Consider the following 21507-nt stretch of genomic DNA (forward strand, 5'->3'; position numbering starts at 1 on the left):
AGCGGCGGAGAGGGCGGCACGGCTGCCCGGGCTGCGGGCACTGCACGGCGTCAACCCCGCCGCCGGTAGCGGGAAGAGGGGGGGAGGGAAGGAGGGGAGACGCTACCGCTGTCATTCAAGGCACGACAAGCCAATCCCGGCCGCTTCCGCGCCTCTGCCCCGCCCCCAACGGACCCCGCAGCCCCCCCCTCCTCCTTCCCTCCCCAGCCCGGGGCGCGGGCTGCATCTGAGCTGGTGGACCCCAGCTGCCCAAGGCTGGGTGGTACCTCGGGCATCTTTAACAGCAGAGCATGGGGTAACACGGTGGGAAGTATCATCCTTCAGGGCTGACGGCTTGTGATAGTCCACACAGGTGGGATGTTTCTACTACTTAAACAGTGGCCCTGTAGGGAAATGGCAGATGCCCAAAGCCCAGCCAGCTCATTGGGTGCTAAAGAGTTTCAAGAGGCACCTCACAGGGGCCAGCTAGGTGCTTTCTGTATGAATTCCACACTGCACAGGGCAGGTGCTGCTCCAAGAAGTAGAAGTTCAGAGTTGGCCACGGATTCTCCTGCTGACCAACAGACCCAGCATTAGGCAAAGACAGTGCAGATGCTGTACTGGTGAGCAGAGAGAGCTGACAGGCAAACAAGCTCCATGGGAGGTTTTTGGGGCAAACACATATACCACAATCCCCCCGTGCCATAACTCTTTGCTGTGCAATTCCAAGCTCCCTCAGCAGGATCTTTGAGCAGTGTTTCCCGTCACAGCACTGGCTCCAAACCCTCCCTTCACTCAGACAGATGATGGCTTGCCATCAGCTATCTATAACTTTGTCACTTCTCTTCTTCTCTATAGCAGTGAATGATACCTGAGCATAAAAAGGCACGACATGATTCAGGCGTCTCCGCAGCAGCAACGCAGGCTACTGCAAACCATCCTGCCTCTCCCCCCAGTCCCCCATTTAATACTGGATTCCCAGAAAAGATAAAGTCAGGAAATTAATATCTTCTCCCAGCCGTCACGGAGGCCAAAAAGGCTGCATCGAACCCTGGCATGAAAACCACAGTCAAAAGCTCTGCTGATCGAATGTGCCAGTTTTCTACACCTGGTGAAAAGCCCATCGGGTAAAGACAAACAGCTGGAGGAGACTCCCTCCGGTGGGAAGAGGAGGCTGGCGCAAGTTACCACCCAAGAATCAGGTTCTCCACCTACTTGTGTAACACACACCTGATGTCATGTAGAAGACTGCCCGTGAGGTGCAAGTCATTACAGTAAGGGCACTCTTTGTTGCATGAGACATTGTTTGTGCATGTGATGGATACCGTCCTACTGTCTGCACAAGAAACACACTGAGGAAAACTTTTAATACCAATAATTTTCTGTCTAATCTGCATTTTCTGGGAGCTACAATGGAGAAGATGGCAGTCAGGCATCCACCAACGCCTCGGAATCTTTCTCATCTTTTGAGCTGTGATGTGGGATGGAGCAAGGTGGACGTTTATTTCTGTGGCCCCAACAAACACAAACAGCTGGTCTGTGCTAATGCCCAAGACCCACATTCAGCCTTCAACAACAGTGTTTCTGGCCACAGCTGAGCGAGCAGCAGACACGCTGTGTTTCCTCTACTTTGGGCTTCCAAGCAGGTCCCAGAGGATCAGACGAAACTGGGGCTGTAACACCAAATCCATCTGTCAAGACTGAGCCAGGAAAGTATGGGCACCTGGAACAGGAGCCCTAAATGAGTACAAATCCATGAAGATTTGAAATGCATCTGACCCTGCCATTCATGAGTCTCCCAAACAGAAACAATGAGAGGAATGGTAATTTTGGAAACCAGTCTAGCTCTCCAGGCCTCATGTGCATAGAAGCACCTTGTCACTACTCTTACTTTCGCTGTCTTAGCAGAAGATTAACAAGGGCTTTAGGTAGAGCTCTGGAAGACCTGAGCTGAGACCTGCACACAGGACAGAGGAAAAGACCGTAGTCCTCTTAAAATCTGTAAAGAAAGAATAAGCATCAGCTGGACCAATGGAGCTTTAGGTTTCAGGCAAGCTTTCTAGCAGCAGAACAGGGAAGCCCTAGGGCAGATTGCCATGAAGAACTGAGGGTGTTTCCACTACTGTAACTTTTTGAAGACGAATGTAGACAAACGCCCATCAGAATAAACTTGGCAAGTTTATTCCAGATCTGTCTCCTGAGTTTCACGTTGCTTATATACACACTAATTGTAACTACTTTTACTTTCCTGCATTAGATTGCTACTTTTTATGATTTTGTCAGCCTCTGTGCTTCAAAAGAGCTCCCAAATCTTATAATAGCACTAGGTGCTCTTTTCTCTATGTAGAGAACATGCTAGCAGTATTACTTTCTGAGGGTACAGGGAGCTGAGGAACAAAAGATTTGATACTTGCAAGGGTGGGCCAATAGGTTCCCTGATCAGCATCATGGAACAGCAGAGCAAGCGCTGCCCTTGTCACCAGTGAGGAGCTCTGGGCTAAGAGTTATTCTCCCACTAAGAATAAAGTCTGCGGACTGTTTGTTAGCCTTTTCCAGGATGGGAACTATGTTGGGGAGCCCAACCTCTTTTACATACAGAAGCTCTATTATAGACATGGATGGACATACAAGAGGATATCCTGCAGCTTTGAGGGAGAAGTATGAAAGGAGCAAAATAAAATGTGCAACTAGCATGAGCTCATGAGGGAGTTCAGAGGACTCTATTGCTATTATCCACACACAAACAAGTTTCCCTGCTACAGCAGACTCTGGAAGACCCTAACATGAGACCTGCTTGACCCTTCTAGAAATGTGTCTCAGTACCAATCATGGCATTTTGCAACTGGCAGCCCAAAGCAGTGCACACAGAGTAATGACTACTACCTGGTGTTCAGAAGATCAGTTTGTGTCATCTTGATTGGCAGGTGCCCTGTCAGTGCAAACAAGGAGCATAAAAAGCCCTGTGAAAGTGTCATTCTCGTCCGAGCTGGGAGAAGTCAGTGGAGTTTCACACCAGCAGCACAACTTGCAGCACCAACAGTTAACTACCTGAACATGAAACAATCTCTATCCATTGCTGGCAGAGGCAGCCTTTTCTTTTGCAGACTCCCCCCGCCCCCCGCCCAACACAGGGAAACAAGATCCACCATCTTTTCAAGCCTTGCTGAGCAAGAATGCACACAGCTCTTTCTGAACAGCACCTATGAGCAAAGGTATGTGGGAGCTCCTTAGCACCGATGGAATATCCCTGCACACCTCCTGAGTCCAAAACACACACACACATTTGCTAGACCTGCTTCTTCCCTCTGCCAACACTTGGGCCCATCAGATCTCCTAGCAAAGTGACTGAGGCACCCCTCCCCGGAGCCCATCCCACCACTCATTCCTCAGCTCTCTCCAGGTTTACAAGCAGAGATTTCCTTTCCTGGTCTTAGCTCCCAAAACATGTAAAACACATTTCTTCCTCCTTGTACATCAGCACTGCAAGACAGAGCCCTGAGGAGCTGGAGCACATCCCTCTAAGCTCCGAGCATTCTCTTTCCTCTTCCCTCTGCATTTCCTGTACCTCTTGCTTCCACTTAGTCTTACTTCATTGCTTCCTTTTTGGTAGGAAACAACCCTTCTGCAGGTGTAACCTGCCGTGTCGTGCATCACTTCCACAGCAACACCTGGCACTCGGCAGAGCCATCATCCTCCCTCTGCTTCAGGACACACTGTCAAAGGGTCATTTACTCTGTTAGTACATTACAGGCTTCCCACCCTGATGAAGCATCTTCGCTTTCTCTATCTGGTTTTATCTAACAGTTCATAGCTCTCAAATCTCCTTATCACTCCTCAGGACATCCCTTCACCAGCCTGACTACCGTCATTGACAAATCCAGGTGACAAAATGAATACTGACTCCTGCTCTCCCTCCCATCACCATTTCAGTCTCCCCTGCAGTAGGTGGGGAGCGATTCTTCTTTAAATCATCTGTTCCATTCCAGCTGAGGAAATACCTCTCATAAGGTTAAATGATTCACTACCAAAAAGGAGTCTAAAGGTGCTGACATATATGTGCTTAAACATGTTCCAGGGATTTGGACATCCGCTGTGTAGAGGGCTTGAAGTGTGTGAGGAACATCAAGCTACTTCTGGGGTATTTCTGAGCTGTAGTCAGAGGCAAATGGAGGGAGGGTAATCTGTCTTATCTGAAATTATGAGTTTTGGCTTGACCACTGGCTCCCAAACTGAGGTATGTCAAACTGATGTTTCATTACTTCACTTAAAATCCAGGTTCATACAGGAGTTAGTTGTGCTTGGAAAGTGTCAAGCAAAGCTGGTGGTTTGGTGATCTCTGCTGCAAGGTTAAGCAGGAGGGAATGGGAACACCTTTGGAAAAGCATCTTTCAATTCAAAATTCTGACGGGGGAATCCAGGGAATCCACCAGTCTTTCCAAAGTATTTTTTACCTTAGGAAAAAAAATCTGCCTTAAATATTTCTTCTCTTTCCACAGGGGGATGGGTCTCCACGTGTCTGCTCTGAGACCAAGGTGGGATAGCTGCACTTACCTGCTCGCCCACAGGCACCCTCACAGAGGCTGGTGGCGTATGCTGCCCCAGTTTAGGCTGTTCCACAGCAGTGGGTAGAATTCAGTGAAACTCTCAAAAAAGGCAGAGACGCTGCTTCATGAAGAATTGCCTCAGAGAAGTTCCCTAGTTGCAGTTTCTGGAGAGGATTTCTGTAGGTAGATTTATCCGTAGTAACGTCTCCATCCAAACCACACACCCGGCTGTAGCACGGACCGTGCGGGTAGTGCCTGTCGCTAGCAAGCGATGCTTTCAAATAGGTTCATCTTCCACGTCACTCTTACTGATATCGATTAGATTCCTAAAACCAGGAATAGTGATTGCCTTGCTTTTATTTATTTCACTACACATATCATAAAAAAAATGTGATACAGCTCAGATTCAGACAAAGGTGGGTGTTCAATCACTTTCTGGTAGCAAGATAAACAGGAAAGAAAAAGTCTCAGAAAAATCAGCTTTCAGCTACACAATTCAAATGACTAAAAATGATTCTGCAGAGCAGAACTTAAGTAACCTAATAGCATCTCCTCAACTTTTCATAATAAATGCCTCCAATTCTTGCAGGTAAATGGGTGTCTGTCTCTAAAACTCTCAGATCTCTTTTTAAAACAGTGAGTAATGCTCACTGATTCACCTGTGAATTTCTGGCCAGATATTAGAAGGGAAGTGAGGAGAAAATTTCCATTCTATTCTTGTAGCTATTCCTCTGTAGCAAAGCAGAAAAAGCTTCATGCTAAGCTAGGAAGATAAACAATTTTTCTGAGCCAAATAAGGTGATATGGCTAAACCAGAGTAGTGGTTCAGAGTGAAAAAGGTAGGACAACATGAACTCAAAGGAAGCATTACATCTCTAGGAGCCCAGAAATCCACCAGACCTTGTCTAGTGCTTCAGTACATCACACAGCTCCCAGATTTCGGAGACAGACCCTTAGAAAATGAGACTGCGCAGCCACAAAAGCTTCCTTGAGTTCAGTATCACATGATGATCTTAGGCATGGAATCACAGACTGGTTTGGGTTGGAAGAGACCTCAAAGACCATCTAGTTCCACCCCCTGCCATGGGCAGGGACACCTTCCACTAGACCATGCTGCCCAAAGCCCCATCCAACCTGGCCTTGAACACTGCCAGGGAGGGGGCAGCCACAGCTGTTCTGGGCAGCCTGTGCCAGTCTTTCCACCCTCCAAGGGAAGAATGTCCTCCTTCTATCTCATCTACATCTCCCCACCTTCAGCTTAAGGCCATTACCCCTTGTACTGTCGCTTCATGCCCTTGTAAACAGTCCCTTCCCCATCTCTCCTGTAAGCTCCATCAGGTACCAGGTGCTATAAAGTCTTTCCAGAGGCTGCTCTTCTACCGACTGAACAGGCCCAATTCTCTCAGCTTGTCTTCATAGGAGAAGTGATCCAGCCCTCTGTTCATTCCTCTGGCCTCCAACAACTCCACATCATTCTCATGTTGGGGACCCCAGAGCTGGATGCAGTACTCAAGGTGGGATGGCACCAGAGCAGAGGCCGTTCACCATGTTTGGAAGCTTCTCAGAGACAGGTAGCTACTGTAACTCTCAAAACCTTTCACAAGCCCAGCAAAGCTTGCCTTACAGCTTTCAGAGAAGAAAGAATTCACAGCGTGGTGCCCAACTGTAGCATGTTTTTCTAGGTCGGCCAGCTTGTTAGACAGAGCTACCAGAGACTGGTCTTTCTGGCACAGATCCAGCACTTCAAGGTTACAGGGCTTAGGTCCACACTTCAGGTGAACTGGAACCTGCCAAACTAAGTACTGCATCACATGGGTAAGCATGTCTCCCAATATTAGAAAACCCTAAAATAACAGTTCTGTAAAACTTGGTGTTTCACGGCAGGTAACCCCCCAACTCACAAAAGGGGTGTATTTTGTGGAACGCTGTAGCCACACAACTCCAGCTGAAGGCTACGTATGAACTTACACAGTTACAGTTTAGACAGCTCCAAGCACAAGGTCTTTAAGGAGTTCTGCTCAGAACAGAGCTCCAACAGGTTTGGGTTTCCTAAGAAGCAAAGCCTCAGCATGGTAGAACCTCCAGAGATATTTGACATATTGCTCTGTAGTGTAGTACTAGGAGCCGGTGAGAAAATTAACCTACTGGCGAGCCAAAACCACTTGTAACAGTGAACAGCATCCTCTTTGCTTGTGATAACCCCCTCAGTTTACTGTAAAAAACCCTGCACCATGGCGAATACACCAACGAAAACAAAAGGGCTGTGGGACTGGGGGCAAAGTATAGCCTGGCTGCAAGTCTGTCTCCAGAGACTTGCCTTTGAAAAAGGTTAGTCCCTCAGATAAACCAGCTTTTTTTTTTTTTTCCTTCATTATTCTTTTCCTAATTGCCCTTTAAAGTGATTCTCTCAAAGAACTGCTTGGAGTTACCAGAGCCACACAAAACATTCCAGATTCATTCATAACACAAAAATTGAAAAAAGAAAAATCAGACCTTGTAATTAGTCATGAAGTAAATACTGGAAAAGCACCTCCTGGATCAAAACCTCAAGATGTGAAGAACTACTTGCAGACCTTGCATGCAGCTGTCTCCTCAGAAAACGACATTTTTCTCACTGAAGCTCTTCAGCAAACAGCAACCGCTCCCTGGCCAGGCCCATTTCTGTACTTCTGCCTTTGGGAGACAAATGGCAGCAAAACAGGTTTTATTTTGAGAAAAGATGCTCCTGAAGAATGGAAGCCAAAAATATGCTGCTTTCAAATTTAAAAGGTGGCTTTATTCCAGCAGCGGTGGCTTTTGTGACTTCAGTGCTAACCCTGGCAGGAGACACTCGCTTCAGAAAGCAGCAGCGCTACCACAGCCGTGGCCAGACTGCTGCCACCACAGTGCATTGTGCTAGAAGTCCAAAAACACAATCCTTCTCCCACCTCTGTTTCCAACCGACCCTGGGAATGAACCACAAGGTGTGCAGGCAAGGATTAATTAATGAGAAAACGACCCCTCAAACTCCAGCTCCAACCCTTCAGTTTGCTTGCCCCACAGACTGGAGAGGGGACTTCTTTTATTGCCTGAGCTTGTTTTTTGGACACATTCCAGTGGAGATCTTGCTGATGCACTCAGCTATGCAATTCTGCTGTCTCCAGTGAAGCTGTGTATATATACTGCACTGGGTGAATTTGGCTGGATGCTGCCACTGATGAAACCAGAGCAAAATGTAACTGATCTGTCACCTCTGCAGCAAGGATAGCAATAAGAATGTGCTACCAATTTTACTCAGATTTAGTGGCAAAAGTGTAGAATTAGGTTTTGGGGGTTTTTTTGGTGCTTTTCTAAACCTGAAACTTGTTAAAGAAATACTATTATACAGAAAACAATTTGTGTGCCTGTTACACACTTTGGAATGTAATTCTGGATAATTCTGGAGAGGAATTAATAGACACTGTTGCTTCAAAACATTCAGACATAAAAAAAAAAGAGCATAAATGTAACATTTATTTGCAGTCTCCATTATCTCCAATCCAGTGCTCACCACTTTTCATACATGAAGTACCAGAGGTGCTTTCTATAGGCACTCTGCCTGAATTGAAAAGATTTACAATGTTATTTTCATTAAACATTTGATAAGACTGGTTATTGCTACAAAACTATTTACCCAATTCTCTGGCCTCCGTACCAGAAGTGGGAAGAGAAGGCTGAGCCTCTAAGCGAAGAGTTATCAAAGCACTTCAAAACCCAGAAACTCCTAAGAAACAACCATGGAAAGAGGAGTGTTGGCTGCAAGATCTTTATTTCTTCCATAAAAGAGGAAGGACTACATCATCTAAGCAGAGAGCTTCTGAATTCTATTAAGCAAGATGGTTCAAGCTAGACCTACAGGTTTTTTAGGGGGCAAATAAATAGCCTTGCCCCAAACAGCACTCCTTCAGAAACCAAGGCAGGGGGTGGAGGGGAAGGAATAAAACAAGCCCCCAGCTTTCTGACGTGCCAGGGTGCAAGTATAAAAATGTCTATTATTCAAACACAGTACTTCTCCAGAGGAACGTGCCTGCAGAAACAAAAGCAATGCCTGTGCAGTATCTTTTCACTGTCACTTTAAAAGCTATACAACCCTATCTGGATATGCAAAAGCTAATAATGCCAGAGGATAGAGAAAGCAAGTAGGCAGCCCACCATTCCGTGGCATTAAAAAGAGATTAAATGAAACTCACAAACAGTTTAGTGACATTTCTGATAGACTAATCACATAGCAATACTCTAAATAGAGAAGCAGACCCATTATCAAAATATTCCCTTTAAAAAACTTGTATCTCTGCAGAGTACTTAATGTATTTATTCTGTGGAGATAATGGCTTCTCACGTCAGATTTACAAGAACATGGATGGAAAGAGGGCTTCCCAAAGCTGTGTACATACTAGCAAGAACTAGTACAACCCCATTCTTTGCTTTAAGTCTCCATGTTTTGGTGCAAAGGAATAGTAATTGTTGACTCCGTTTTTAAGCTCATCTTAAAATCAGCCTTTACTTAAAAAGAAAATAAAGGAAAAAAAGAAATTATCTTCTCTTAAACAGCAGAACGTTCAGCTACAGACACCAACCTTTCACGTGAAGCAAAACTTAATTATGTTCTGACAGGTTGGTTAAAATTGGCCAGGGAAATCAGAGCTGAAAGCTCATGTACTTTTCAGAAGACAGAGCAGGATGCATTGCTTCTCACTATCCACCTGTCAGTTCAGTTTCCCCAACCTCCTGCCAAAGGACCCTGCCAAAGCAGGGTTATTTCTCCTTGTGGCTACTGCCTTGTCAGAGACAATATAGTGCTAATCAATACAAATACTTTGATCATTTTTTAAGTTCAGGAAGTTGCCTTCTCCATGGCAGGTGCTCTATTTCAGACAGCCGCACTGGTGAAAACGTCCCTATATGGCAGATGCCTAAAAAAATAAAATTAAAGAAAAATAATCAAGCCAACTGGCTCTCAAATTTGTCACAAACACATTCAGGATATTTCTAGCTAAATACAGTGCATAATTAACAGTCATCTTAGAAAGACTCCACCTTTATTTGCCCATTTATTTCAGCCCACGCTTACCCCCACTTTTCTCAGTACACTAGCTGGATCACAAAACAGATTTCTCCACAAACAGTTCAGCCAAGAAGAATCTTTTTGGGCTGGTCATCCACTTTGGAGCTGTATTGTACAATACAGTTGTAATCAAATTCTGAATTCAAAGCATGGGGTTTTGATATTTGAAAACCACATTAATATTGTATACAGAAACTGGCATTCAGCAGTATTGCCTCTTCAAACATTTCCAGTTGCAAACTCATCTATTTTCACAATCAGAACATTTTTCTCTGAAAAGTTTATTTTCAATTTCTGAACACTCTAAAGCAACTGTGCTTTTGATGTCACACAAGTGTCCAGACAGGATTAACAAAAATTAAAATGTTCTAAATTACAAATTTAATTTCTGTAAGAGCTTGAGAAAGGAAATAGAACAGAAAAGCATGACATACACACATTGTGAAGAAACCCCAACTTTTCATGCAATGGCAGGCAAGATGTAAAAAGCCACCCAAATTCACACATTTTTACACCGAATCATCAGAAAAGTACTCTGTAGTAAATCTGTACATCCAAATACATTTTGGGATCTACACCTAAGTTACATTATTTAATGTTATATACATTTATTACCCCCTGTATAATGCCTAAAGGAAAGTCTTCATTCAAACCCCCCCCAAAAAAATTTGCAAGACTAAGTTGGAAAAAAGGAGAATCACTTTAGACATTAAAATGTTGGTTTTGTTTTAATCTAGACCTCAAAGGGCTTATTAAAAAAACAAACAATCCTCTTCATTTAACATTTTGCTTTCTAACTGTACAGTAAATTGCATTGCAGAGAACACATCCCGTCTTCAGACTGTATTTTCTTTGGATGGATTTAAGATGTAGCTGGATATTATTTTAAAGATAAATAAAGGGACGTTGGTCCAACTAGAACAACAGCTGATATATTACATGCATATGGGATTTTTATATATTTTTTAATTATTTTTTTAAACAAATGAGTGTAGGGTATAGTTGATATCGCAAATAAACCAAAAAGCACCTGGAGTCAAAATATAAAACACACCACCTATCCTGGCAATGGCAGTAAAAATCAGAAGAGTAATCTTTCTGGAACAGCATTTTTACATAATTTAGAAATGTTAAGTACCAGGAAGACTACTAATCAAGTAGTTTTAGCAGCCAAGTTTCCCTCTTTTTACTGAATGGAACAAATGCTTTAAATAAACCGTTTGTCCTCTTCACTGAAGAGAGCTAGTCTATTCATCTTTAATGAGCTAGGTTTTTTGTTTCTTTGTTGGTTTTTTTGGGGGGGAAGATTAGCCACGTACTGTAGTAATGCCTACTGCATATAATCCAAGCATTTGCTGTGAACAGTTGGAGAAAGCAGTCAGTAAGAACCTAGGATCAATGAAATAGATGTTACTTTAAGCCATCCACAAAATGGAGACCAATATAGTGCCCAGTGTTAAAACCCAAATCTCTTCTCGCGCTTTTGTTGTGCAAGTTCATCCCCAGGAAAACAGGAGCTGATCCAGAGTTCAATTTTCTTACTTCCTTAGTCGATTTTCACATTAGTGTAGATTTTACGAACAAAGGCACTTGTTCCCATGTAACCAATAGCTCCTGCAAAACAAACCAAAAACACTGGCCACGTTAGAGAGCTGATTGTCAAAATAAGCCAGCAATATAAACCACACACACTTAAACAGAGAAAGTCACATAAAGCATGCGCTGTGCACAGAAAATGATTTACCTGCAATACTTGTTCTCAAACTCTAATTATCCATGCTTCCAGTGAACGTCTGGCAAGAACTCCCCTAACTCTAGCAATCTAAATCCATTAAGCCATCTTACCAAGAGGCCATGCTCACTTGGCCTCGATAAATATAGCAGCCCCCCTACCGCTGCCAATAACTGGGTCCCTTTTTCTGAACAGAGGGTAAAAACCATACAATCACCCACTCTGCAGGGAAGGTGGATGGGAGGGCAGGATTTTATTATAAGTTACATGCCTTCTGGATGAGTGTTTTATTGGCAGATGGCTTTTTCCTTCCCACAAGGCACAAATAATAATAGATCCCCATCCCAGGAGTCTTAAACTCCAAGGAGGTCTGTACAAAGAGATTAAACTAGTAGCAGTTAGTAGTTAAAGGAAATTGCAACCCGTGGTTTTCAAATTTGTAAGAGTCATGAGCAGAGTATGCATTGTCACAGCAGTAATAAAATAACAGGTCACTGAGTTTTTGATAGGGGCAACAGTTTATGCTAAACTCAAAATACTGCAGGACTAAGGACATCTAGCAAAATGAAAGAAATGCACGGGACCCAGATCTCTTTCCAGAAGTTCAGCAACCTGCCAGGTAAAACCCAGGACCTCAGGTTTGCCAGGCTCCGTAAATGCTGCTGTTTTACAATATCTGCAGGGACTATCTTCATCTCTTCCAAGCAAAATCAGAGTAATTCAGCCTTGTAGAGGCCAGTTTGGTTAATTCTCAGGCTGAAGAGAAGTTGAAAAATTAAGCAAGAACTGGAGAAGACTTGCCAGAATAACCCATCATTAAAATACAGAAAGAAATGGATGGAGAAGTCAGGGCCTGTAACTCACTTCGAGGAAGAGAAAGAACTCTAACACTAAGTGTTTGGATGCTGAGTAAAGAACAGACTTAATCAGAAAAGATACCTTTGCTTCCCTGAAGCAATACAGAAAAGCCAGAGCAAAGCAGGAAACCATAGTTTTGGTGATCTGGGATGCACCAGACTTGCATAAGGCATGTTAAATATAAAAGCCTAACCAACGTTAAAAGTTTTCTGCCAAAACTTCACATTCCAATAAATGTACTTTTAGCTTTAGAAACTGATGTCATACAGACCTGCAGCTAGCATTGCTTAACACAGAGCTATTCAGAACCTAGAGATTTCTTTAAATCCTGGGGACTGATCGCATAATTCATAAGGTCTGCCCTTAAATTCTCAGAAAATTTTTTGGTTTAGACCTGCAAAAGCCCAACGTTCAGATCTAATTAGTAAATCTGCACAAGGGGACCTGATGTGTTATTGGTGTGGTGAATAGCCTGTGGAGTCAGCCTTGGTGCTGCCTAGCCTTTCAAGCTGCATAAATATCACAGCAACCATTCCAGTAGCCAGCAAAAGAGGGATCTGTATTACTAACTTGGACAAAGTAGAGATTGATTAAAACAAATACAGCACGCACAAGATCAGGTTGCCACTTGCAAGTGTCAAGTGTGCTGAGGACACAGCGGCAAGAAGGTCTGGCAATTCAAGGAGAGACCAGCACAGCATTTGGACAGATCCAAGCACAGGCTGCACAGAGGTGGCACTGTGAGCTTGGAGTCACACAGGAGCACAAGCAGATGCCTCTCTAGCCTGTCAAGAAATTCATCCTCTGCCTTATGCAGGGGCATAATAATAATGGCACTGGACTCCTGTTTTAAGACTCATCACGTTTTGTCAACAGATCCAAGGTCCATCATAGTTGCTAAACTCAGATACATTCCAGAACTTGTTCTTTGAGGGTTTCTCTAGTGATGTGATGCCACACTTCACAGAGATTTGGGAGAACAAAGCACTAATTGTGTTTCACTTGGGATCTAGAGAATGCGTGCATGAGATGGAAGTGAGGGGGAGGCGCAGAGTACCAGTCACAGGAGACCACAAACTCTCAGCTCCATACACAAATGGTAACTTATTCTGGATCACAGGAGCCTTATCCATCCATGAATGCCACTAATGGCCAATACCCAAGGCGGGGGTTAAGCCTCAAGGCTACTTCACAGTCACTGAATAAAGCATACGGCAAGAAAGGGGAAACTCTAAATAATGACAACTAAAGAACGTCCTCCTGAAACAAGTGCAGGAACAGTTGGCTCATCAGACTAAAAGAATCCATAGTAAAGGGAATTATTTTGTTTAGTCATTAAACACCTTATCAGATTATATTTATAACTTACTTAGAGCCTATATAGGTTTAGCAGAAACAGACTGCAAGCATATTTCAGCAGAACAAGCTCTTAAATAAAGAGAAAAAATAGTGCAGAAGAGCAACCACAGAACAGAAGATTAATTCCCACCTATTACTTCAAACCAATTTAACACTTACTAAGTGTAAGCACAGATTATTACTTTGTTTTAAAAAGCCCTTCAATCATACTTAACTTATCTGGATGATGAAGCGTGGTAATTGCAAGCGGCCTTTCTATACTACCTAGGTCCTAAGCCCTCCACTGACTTGGGGAGAGTTTTATTCCTTTCTATCACTAAGAGGGAAACGAGAAGCTCAAAAGGTTTGGAAGTTCTCACGGGCTCCCTACTGCCCAGTCCTGAACTAGATGCTCTGCAGAGGGCAGCAGACTTTGTGGATCAAAGCAGCCCACTACATGTGGGATTTGAGTTCCCTAGGCATTGTCAGAGGCACTAAACCCAGAGTTGGATGATGCAAGCCCACAGCGAGTTTCCCTGTGGCTGCTTTGGAGCCTGACTAGCTCCTCTCTATATCCGACTGTGTGATATTGAACACGCCCATTCACGTGAGCCTCCCAAGCACAGCTCTACACACTTTACACAGGAGACATACAGTCAGTAGCACACACAGTGAACAATTCTCTAACACAAATGTCTTTGTCAGGCCTCAATGGCAGCAAGTTCCTTAGACAAATGCTTTTTGACAGGGGATTTTTTTTCCTCTTCCCTCCACATGCTGAAAACGGGGAGTTCTCACTAAAAAGGAATCTCAGTTTCTCTTCCAACACACTTAAAAAGACAAAAGGAAATCTCAATGGAGCTGTGGAAATAATGTTTAATGTGTTGAAGTATTTCTTGGTGTTGAATAAATTTGGATATTCCATCAAGTAGTGTCCTACCACGACAAGAAAGCATTTGACAATCTTTTTCCATGTTTTAAAAAACATTTTAATTACAGAAACTGGTATGGAAAGCTTGGCTTCTGCATCATAGACATTTTAATCAATACCAGCCCAAACACATTAAAAAGAAAAGATTAGAGCTGAAAAGTATAAGCCTATTAAAGAAAAAAAAATGTCTGCAAGACTACCAGAACAGCAGGGAAGTCTTGTAATGTGCCAAGAACCTGATGAAGCAAGATTAGATTGTATGAGGGAAAAAGGGGAACAGGTACTCAGCAGTTAAGAGAGGATTTCCCTCCCCTCTTTATCAAGCATTGTGGAAATAACCACCCTCTTGGGATAACAAGAAATGTATACTTTACAAAGTAAGCTCCTGTAAGGTATCATGTGTCTCAAATATCTAACTCAAAGAAATCCTTCCACTGGGGTCTACTGGACTAATCATTCACTACGAGGAAGGAAAGCATTACATACGGATCAGATAGAAGAAGCAAGTAACATCACAGGAAAGTGAAAAAGAACCAAGTAGCACTTTCTGAAAGCCAAAGGATAAAAATAAAGCTGGAGGGTGAACAAGTAAATTTGACTTCATTAGATGACCTTCATCATATCAAAAACTATGCTCTTTTCTAAACATCCGTCAGAACAGCATCTTAAAAAGCAAAGAAATCCAGCTGCACACAGCAGCACTCTGCACTCTCCTCACCTGTGAATACTCCCAATATTTCTTTCACAAATGCTATCTTCAAGTGTCAGTCCTTGCTGCTCTGATCACCCGCACACACACCACAAGATACAGATGGCAGCACCATCAGTACTGTGATACCACTGGGGATTGTACCTAGCTCTTTGACCTGGAGCAGCAGTAAAAACTGAAACAAAAATGCTAGGATGGACTCAATTTGGACTGTATTCTGCAGATTTGAGTCTTTCAAGCTGTCACTGAGGGTGAAATTCATTGCAGAGTACATAAATTATCTTGCTATCAGGAGACACAGTCCTCAGAAGTCTTCTACATTAGGGAGGACCAAGTATAAGCAGGAAACTCGACAATTCTTTTTAAAGACTGTAAGCTGCTTTGAGCACATCTGGCAGGCATACACACTCCACCATCAAAAACACAGAACTAAAATTAAAAACATGACAGGCCGAGAAATTCTGATAGAAGATCATCAATGTATTTGAAACTTACCACACATTATTCCCAAAGCTGTGCTAAATACTGCCATATAACCAAAGTAAAATGATGTTTGAAACAAGCCATACATCCTGAAAAAGAAAAATGGGAGTTTATGCTAGGTATTTTCCCCAGTTTTTCCCTCAATAAACTTATTTGGCAATAAGGTAGTCTGATAATCCAAGCAAGAAAACCACCACTTACTTTGTCTTGAAAAAGTAGTAGTAAAAGGAGTACATGTAAACATAAATCGCAGTCGATGCCGCCGAAAGAAAGCTTGTCCATTGCCTGGAAGTGAATACACAAGTCCGTCATACAACTCACCAAAAGGCCTACCAAGGAGATGCACAATGCACCCAAAACCTTACCCTGAAAATAAAGTGTACTGGTTCAACAGACTTAAAATTAACAAAATCTACATGTGATTTGCTGCAAGTGACAAAAGCTTCCATGGGAACAGCATCAACTGATACAAAGTGATGATCCTTCCCCATAATCCCGTGTGCCTTTTTTTAATACTTCATATATGCTTGGAAGAGACCCATCTAGACTGAAGTACATCACTTGTCTACTGAACTCCCACAATCTGGTTAACTATGCAAATAATGCAACACTTACCACCTGTAATCCTCTGCGTTTAGCAGGAAATATGTACAAACGATAGTCACACAAACTGTCACAATGCAGAGGATAACTAGAACCAACATCATAAAGCCATAAACATAGTAGATCTTGTAAGCCCAGAATGAAGTAAAAATGAAATACCTGAAGAGAGTAAACAAAATATACAGATGATATTGTAACTGAGCTTAAATTATTACACTTTTTTATCCAAATTGACAATTAGCTGACACACTCACATTTCAATAAAAATTGATCCAAAAGGAAGGATTCCACCTAGGCAAACAATAACAGCTGGTTCCATGAACCTGAAAGATATTAACATTATTTTAGGAACAATCTTTCAGTTATAAGCATATTAAGACATATAACCAGATAATTAATACAGCACAGAGAATTATTTAAAAGGTATGCTAACATGGTTTCTGTCTCATACCAGCATACTAGAAAGAAGGTTCCCCCAAAGATGTCATGTCTATGGAGGAGTTATTCTTGGGGAAAGCTGAAGCAAAATATAAGTCCCATGTCTATCACCTAAAGGCTAGGCATCTAACTAGCCTTAAAGGCTACTTACTGAAAGGACCTCTCTTGCCCAAAAAGGGCCTAAGCAGTCAAACCCCATGACACTGACCAGCCTTGAATGAAGGCAGTGAAAACTCAAAGCTATTGATGGCTACAAATACAGCAAAATGAGCAGAAGAAAATTTTGCAGGGCAACGGTTACATAATTAAGAACTAGCGTTTATTTTTAACATCATACCAAGTCATGACCTTATGGCCAAAAATGAACCCTCAGGTACCTTTTGATGACACTGTCACTTATTAAAGGTGACCTCTGTGTCGCACTTGCAGTGATGCTAAATCTAACTGGTAACCAGTGATTTAATTTGCAGCTTCTTTCATTATTTATAGAGAGACTTGTCTAAGTTGACGGTGTGCAATTTCATCATCTTGAAGAGATGTATCTTATTTCTTTTATCTGTCATGCTGATCCAGAAAAATCCATCATATTCCCAAGATACAGGTCACAATATAAATCAAATCCTGGCATCTGAGCTGCACACCCTGCCACTAAAAAGAGACTAAGTGTGCTGCACTTCCTGGATATCATGGGCATACACGTTTCAGTGCCCCCTTCACTTTGTCTGTTCCATTCCTCTGAACAGGGAAAGCAAGAAAAAACTATTAAAAATCCTCTGAGGATATTTTAATTTCCATACCTTACTGCTTCCATCTCAGAACTAAATTAATAGGAAAATGTGACTATGTTCATGAGTTTCTGAAAAACCAAGTCTACTTTTTGACACTGGCACCCACCCCTTTATACCCACTTCAAAAATAATAAAGGCTTATTCACAATTCAAACCATATACCTGGAGTATTTCAGGCTCTGTGACATCACCAAGAGTGTAGAATTTGGAAGAGCATTTCATGCTTCTTCCAACTATCACCATGCAAATATGTCTCAGCTTGTACACAGAGACCATTAAACAGAACAGTTCTGCCTCCAAAGCATGCTCAGTCCTAAATTTGTAAGGGGCACCAACTAGAGGGGAAAGGTTTACTTTCCAGATACTCACTCAAGAACTGGGTTGGGATCATCTCTTTTACATAAGAGGCTGAGGAGCATTTCAGGCCAACTGTGAATCAGTGATCCAGGACTGTAAAATCTGCTACAGCTATTAATCATTTACTGCACTTGCTTTTATTCAACCAAATACTGATATCAAGGAAATATCTGTAGAGGAGTTCTTCTAGACACAACTCAAATTTAAAGAAAATGTTATAATAAAAAAAGTTTTAATTGAACACATCTGAAAAGTAATTTGAAATATACTTAAAGTGAATACATCTAGTTAACATGCATACTTCTCATTACCATTTTTTCTCTGGGATGGGACGAGGCACTGCATTGACACGACATGGAAAATTAGGCTGTCCTGACAGATTCCGGCCAAGGATTGTACCAACAAGGTTCAATGGAAGAATGACAAAGAAACAAATGCAGCACACTGCCACCTGTAAGCAAAAGTTTGAATAATAATTTAAAAGAACAGGTGTAAAACAACCAAAGAAGATAACCAACACGCTCAGTACGTAGTACTCCTTGGCAGTTATCGCTGTACAATTACACTCCTAGTTATGAAACATTAGTCAGTTCGTATTTATTTTATCAAGTGGAGTATTTATTTCCTGAGAAGCTTCCTAATAAACATTAATAAGTTTATTTTCTTGCATCAATTGAGAGAACAGAACCATTACAGATTTTATTTGTTTGTCTTAATCTATTCATTAGACCCCATACATCGCAAGGGAATGAAACTGAAATCCTCGTTATACTTCATCACTGAAAATACTGTCAGCTTCCCTTAAATTTCTGCAGACTCTTCTATCCCTGGGAATTAACATTTAGCATTTGGGCAGTTGCATACAACACTACAACTACTGGGTGCAAATTTTTTAATCCAATCCAAAAAAAAAGCAGCCCAAACAAGAACTGCAAAGCCACGTCAGAATGCTAGCAACCGTCATTTTTGGCAAAACATCCCTACCATAGGGAATCCACATGAAAAGAATACAACCTCAGAGGAGGAACCAAGCAAGGTCCATCCAGGCCTATGTACAGATAGGCTAGCAAACTCCTAGATGAAGAAAGGCAACCAATAGCATCTCATTTTGCACCAACTGCAAAGCTCAATGGCTTCAAACCAGGTGGGTAAGGAGGAGGCTCAACTTGCTCCCGCAGGGCATGGCTGTTGTGTTGTCTGGGAGGCTGACTCAGCAGCTGCTCTGAAATCTCAAATCTGCGTAAAACAAGCTGAGACAGACCAAGGATCCTTAAATAAAGTCTTCAGTAAGTACTGCCAACCTGTCCCAAATACACTAATAACTGGCATTCATCAAAAAACCTGAGTACTTGTGGTTTCATTATCAGATCAGTCAAAGCATGACTGATAATGGTGTAACACCTTCCATTCCACTAACCATTTGGCTGAAAAATGAATTTATTTCTGACAGAACAGTTAGCATCTTCAGTGAAATCTAGTAAGCAGCATTAGGTAAGGTCAACATTTTGTTAAACAATGAACTGCCTGTCTTAATGCTATGCTACTTTCTGAGGACAGCTGGAACTGAAGTTCATTTTTTCCTCCTTTTTTCACAGAGCCATTCAGGAGTCTAAAAACTACCTGATACGATTTTGCAGTCCAAAGGAGATCCAACTAAGCAAGCAAGCAGACAAGGCTCAGGAATGCCTCCTACTCCCACCTGCCTCTGATAAGCTGTCCAAGCGGATACAAACATCCATGTTCTGTTTTCTGAGATAACCCCAGCCTGGTGTCAGCAACCTGCTGGTCTTAGACTGTTGACCAACATAACTGGTACTAGTTACGACCCGCACAACCTGTGCTGACCTCAACAGCATCTTTTTTCTTGCTTTCAACTAGCTGCCTGACCCCAAGATGGTCTACCTGCTCGGCCTGATGCTTGCTGAAAATTACTTTCTTCCCTCTTGGTAGTAATAGTCCTACTTGGATGTGAGAGATGACAAGAGGCAACTTGCTTTTCTAGTTTCTGCATTCTTGAGCATGTTCCTCTTAATTTCAGATCTGAGGTAAAGACACCACTCCCTCCCAAACTGAACAGGGATTACCTGTTGGCACAGATGGCAAGGATGACACAGGCTGGGCAATGGCTAAGCTTAGAGAGTTTAAAACCCCGAACTGAAGCAAACACAGGGCACCAGGGTCCACATGCTCCTTCATGAGCATTTTAAGAGAAGTATTACTGTAACATCAGCCAAGAGAATTTAACCACCACTTCAGAAAACACAAGTTATGCAAACAGGCAAATCTGCTACATCTGCAAACCCAGTTTTCCAGCAAGCAGACAAGCACATGCTCTCCATGATTCATACTGCTGAAGAGAAATTACATGAGTTGTTCTACCAAGCCAGTACATTAAAACATACCTATCTCATTTTGACTGTTGCATTTTTGTTGTACAAAATATCTTATTTATACACAAGGACCTGATTTAGTTTCCAAGTTTTAGTTGCCTTAAGAGAAACTGTCAAGCTCACCAAGCCTGCATTCTTTCTAACCCCTTTTTGTTTTGAGGAGGAAAGAATATTCTACTGTCCTTGACTGAATGCGCAGGATTGAGTTTTCCTTATTGGAAAAGAAACATTGTCAAGAGGGATATAATTTATGTTTCTAGCGCCATGTGTTTCATATTTTCTGACAACTGTAGATTAAACTTCATTCAAAGGTGATAATTAAAATTTTTATGAGCATATCTAATATTAAACAGCTACTGGCAGGCTGTGGAGCTTTGACTGCTTAATGCACGAGGGAGAAAAGCAATAAAAAAATATCTGTCAAAGCAGCAGCGTGATCCTTCCTGTCAGCTACCAAAAGTGCACTCTCAGCCATGAGACTCTTCCCCCACACAGAGGTTACTGAATCTATCTGTACAGTGAAACAGTTCTCTGCACATCGTCTGCCCAAACATTACACAGAACAGGAAAAGAAGAGAAGGCTTCAAAACAGTTGTAATAAAATTAGTAACAGTCTAAGTTGTTAACCAAGGGGTGCTGCTTAATTTAACTATTGAAAATCGTCTATTTTCCCCAAAAATGAAGTTTTCGGCCAAGGGTTGCACGGTTACTTTCAAGCAATCTGGGGAAGCACCTGCTGTATACATACAACTAGGGGTTTTTTCTATTTTTAGCCAGGGGTATTTCCTTATCTGTCTCAAGGCATGAAAATCCTTGTCACTACCAGAACCTCATTTTTCAGTGGCAGCCAGTACTCATATCAACTTAAAGCTGTCAGGGATGGCTGCAGCCTGGATTAAGCAATTGGATGGAGAAAACACTATTTTTCTAGTTTAAACAAGGTATAAAAGAAGCAAACAGTAGGCTCTCCATCCCAAGAGAAATTCAGTGCATGTAACTTTATTCAACTAAATCGTTATGAATGCATACTGGAAACGTTAGCCACACAGGAACCCACTGGTCAAACACAACAAAAATCTTTAACAGTTTAATAGAAGGTTCATGGATTCTGCAGTCAGAGTATTACATTAGTCATAGTAGCCTTAATGGAAGTCTTTAAATTATGTATCACACAGAGACCAGCGTAACCAGTCACAACTTCGTTAATGGCATTAAGACAGTCCCTTCAAACTCCATCATGTTGTACTCTGTAGAAATTCCTGCACAGAGCTACC

At 42.2% G+C, this 21507-nt stretch overlaps 1 protein-coding gene across 1 annotated transcript in view; it reads right to left on the minus strand.

The window, feature by feature from the left end:
* Positions 1-9871: 9871 nt before the first annotated feature.
* TM9SF3 (transmembrane 9 superfamily member 3) overlaps positions 9872-21507 on the minus strand; it is a gene marked incomplete at its 5' end in the record, with an annotated part of 45231 nt that continues 33595 nt past the window's right edge. Inside the window, 6 exons of the mRNA XM_084264314.1 lie at positions 9872-11220; positions 15670-15746; positions 15859-15942; positions 16273-16419; positions 16515-16583; positions 18155-18294. Coding sequence (XP_084120440.1) covers positions 11153-11220; positions 15670-15746; positions 15859-15942; positions 16273-16419; positions 16515-16583; positions 18155-18294 — 585 coding nt within the window. The 3' untranslated portion in view covers positions 9872-11152. The remainder of the gene's footprint in view (positions 11221-15669; positions 15747-15858; positions 15943-16272; positions 16420-16514; positions 16584-18154; positions 18295-21507) is intronic.

The sequence above is a fragment of the Gallinula chloropus genome (genome assembly GCF_964237585.1).
Source record: "Gallinula chloropus genome assembly, chromosome: 5".
In the NCBI taxonomy this organism is placed as follows: domain Eukaryota; kingdom Metazoa; phylum Chordata; class Aves; order Gruiformes; family Rallidae; genus Gallinula; species Gallinula chloropus.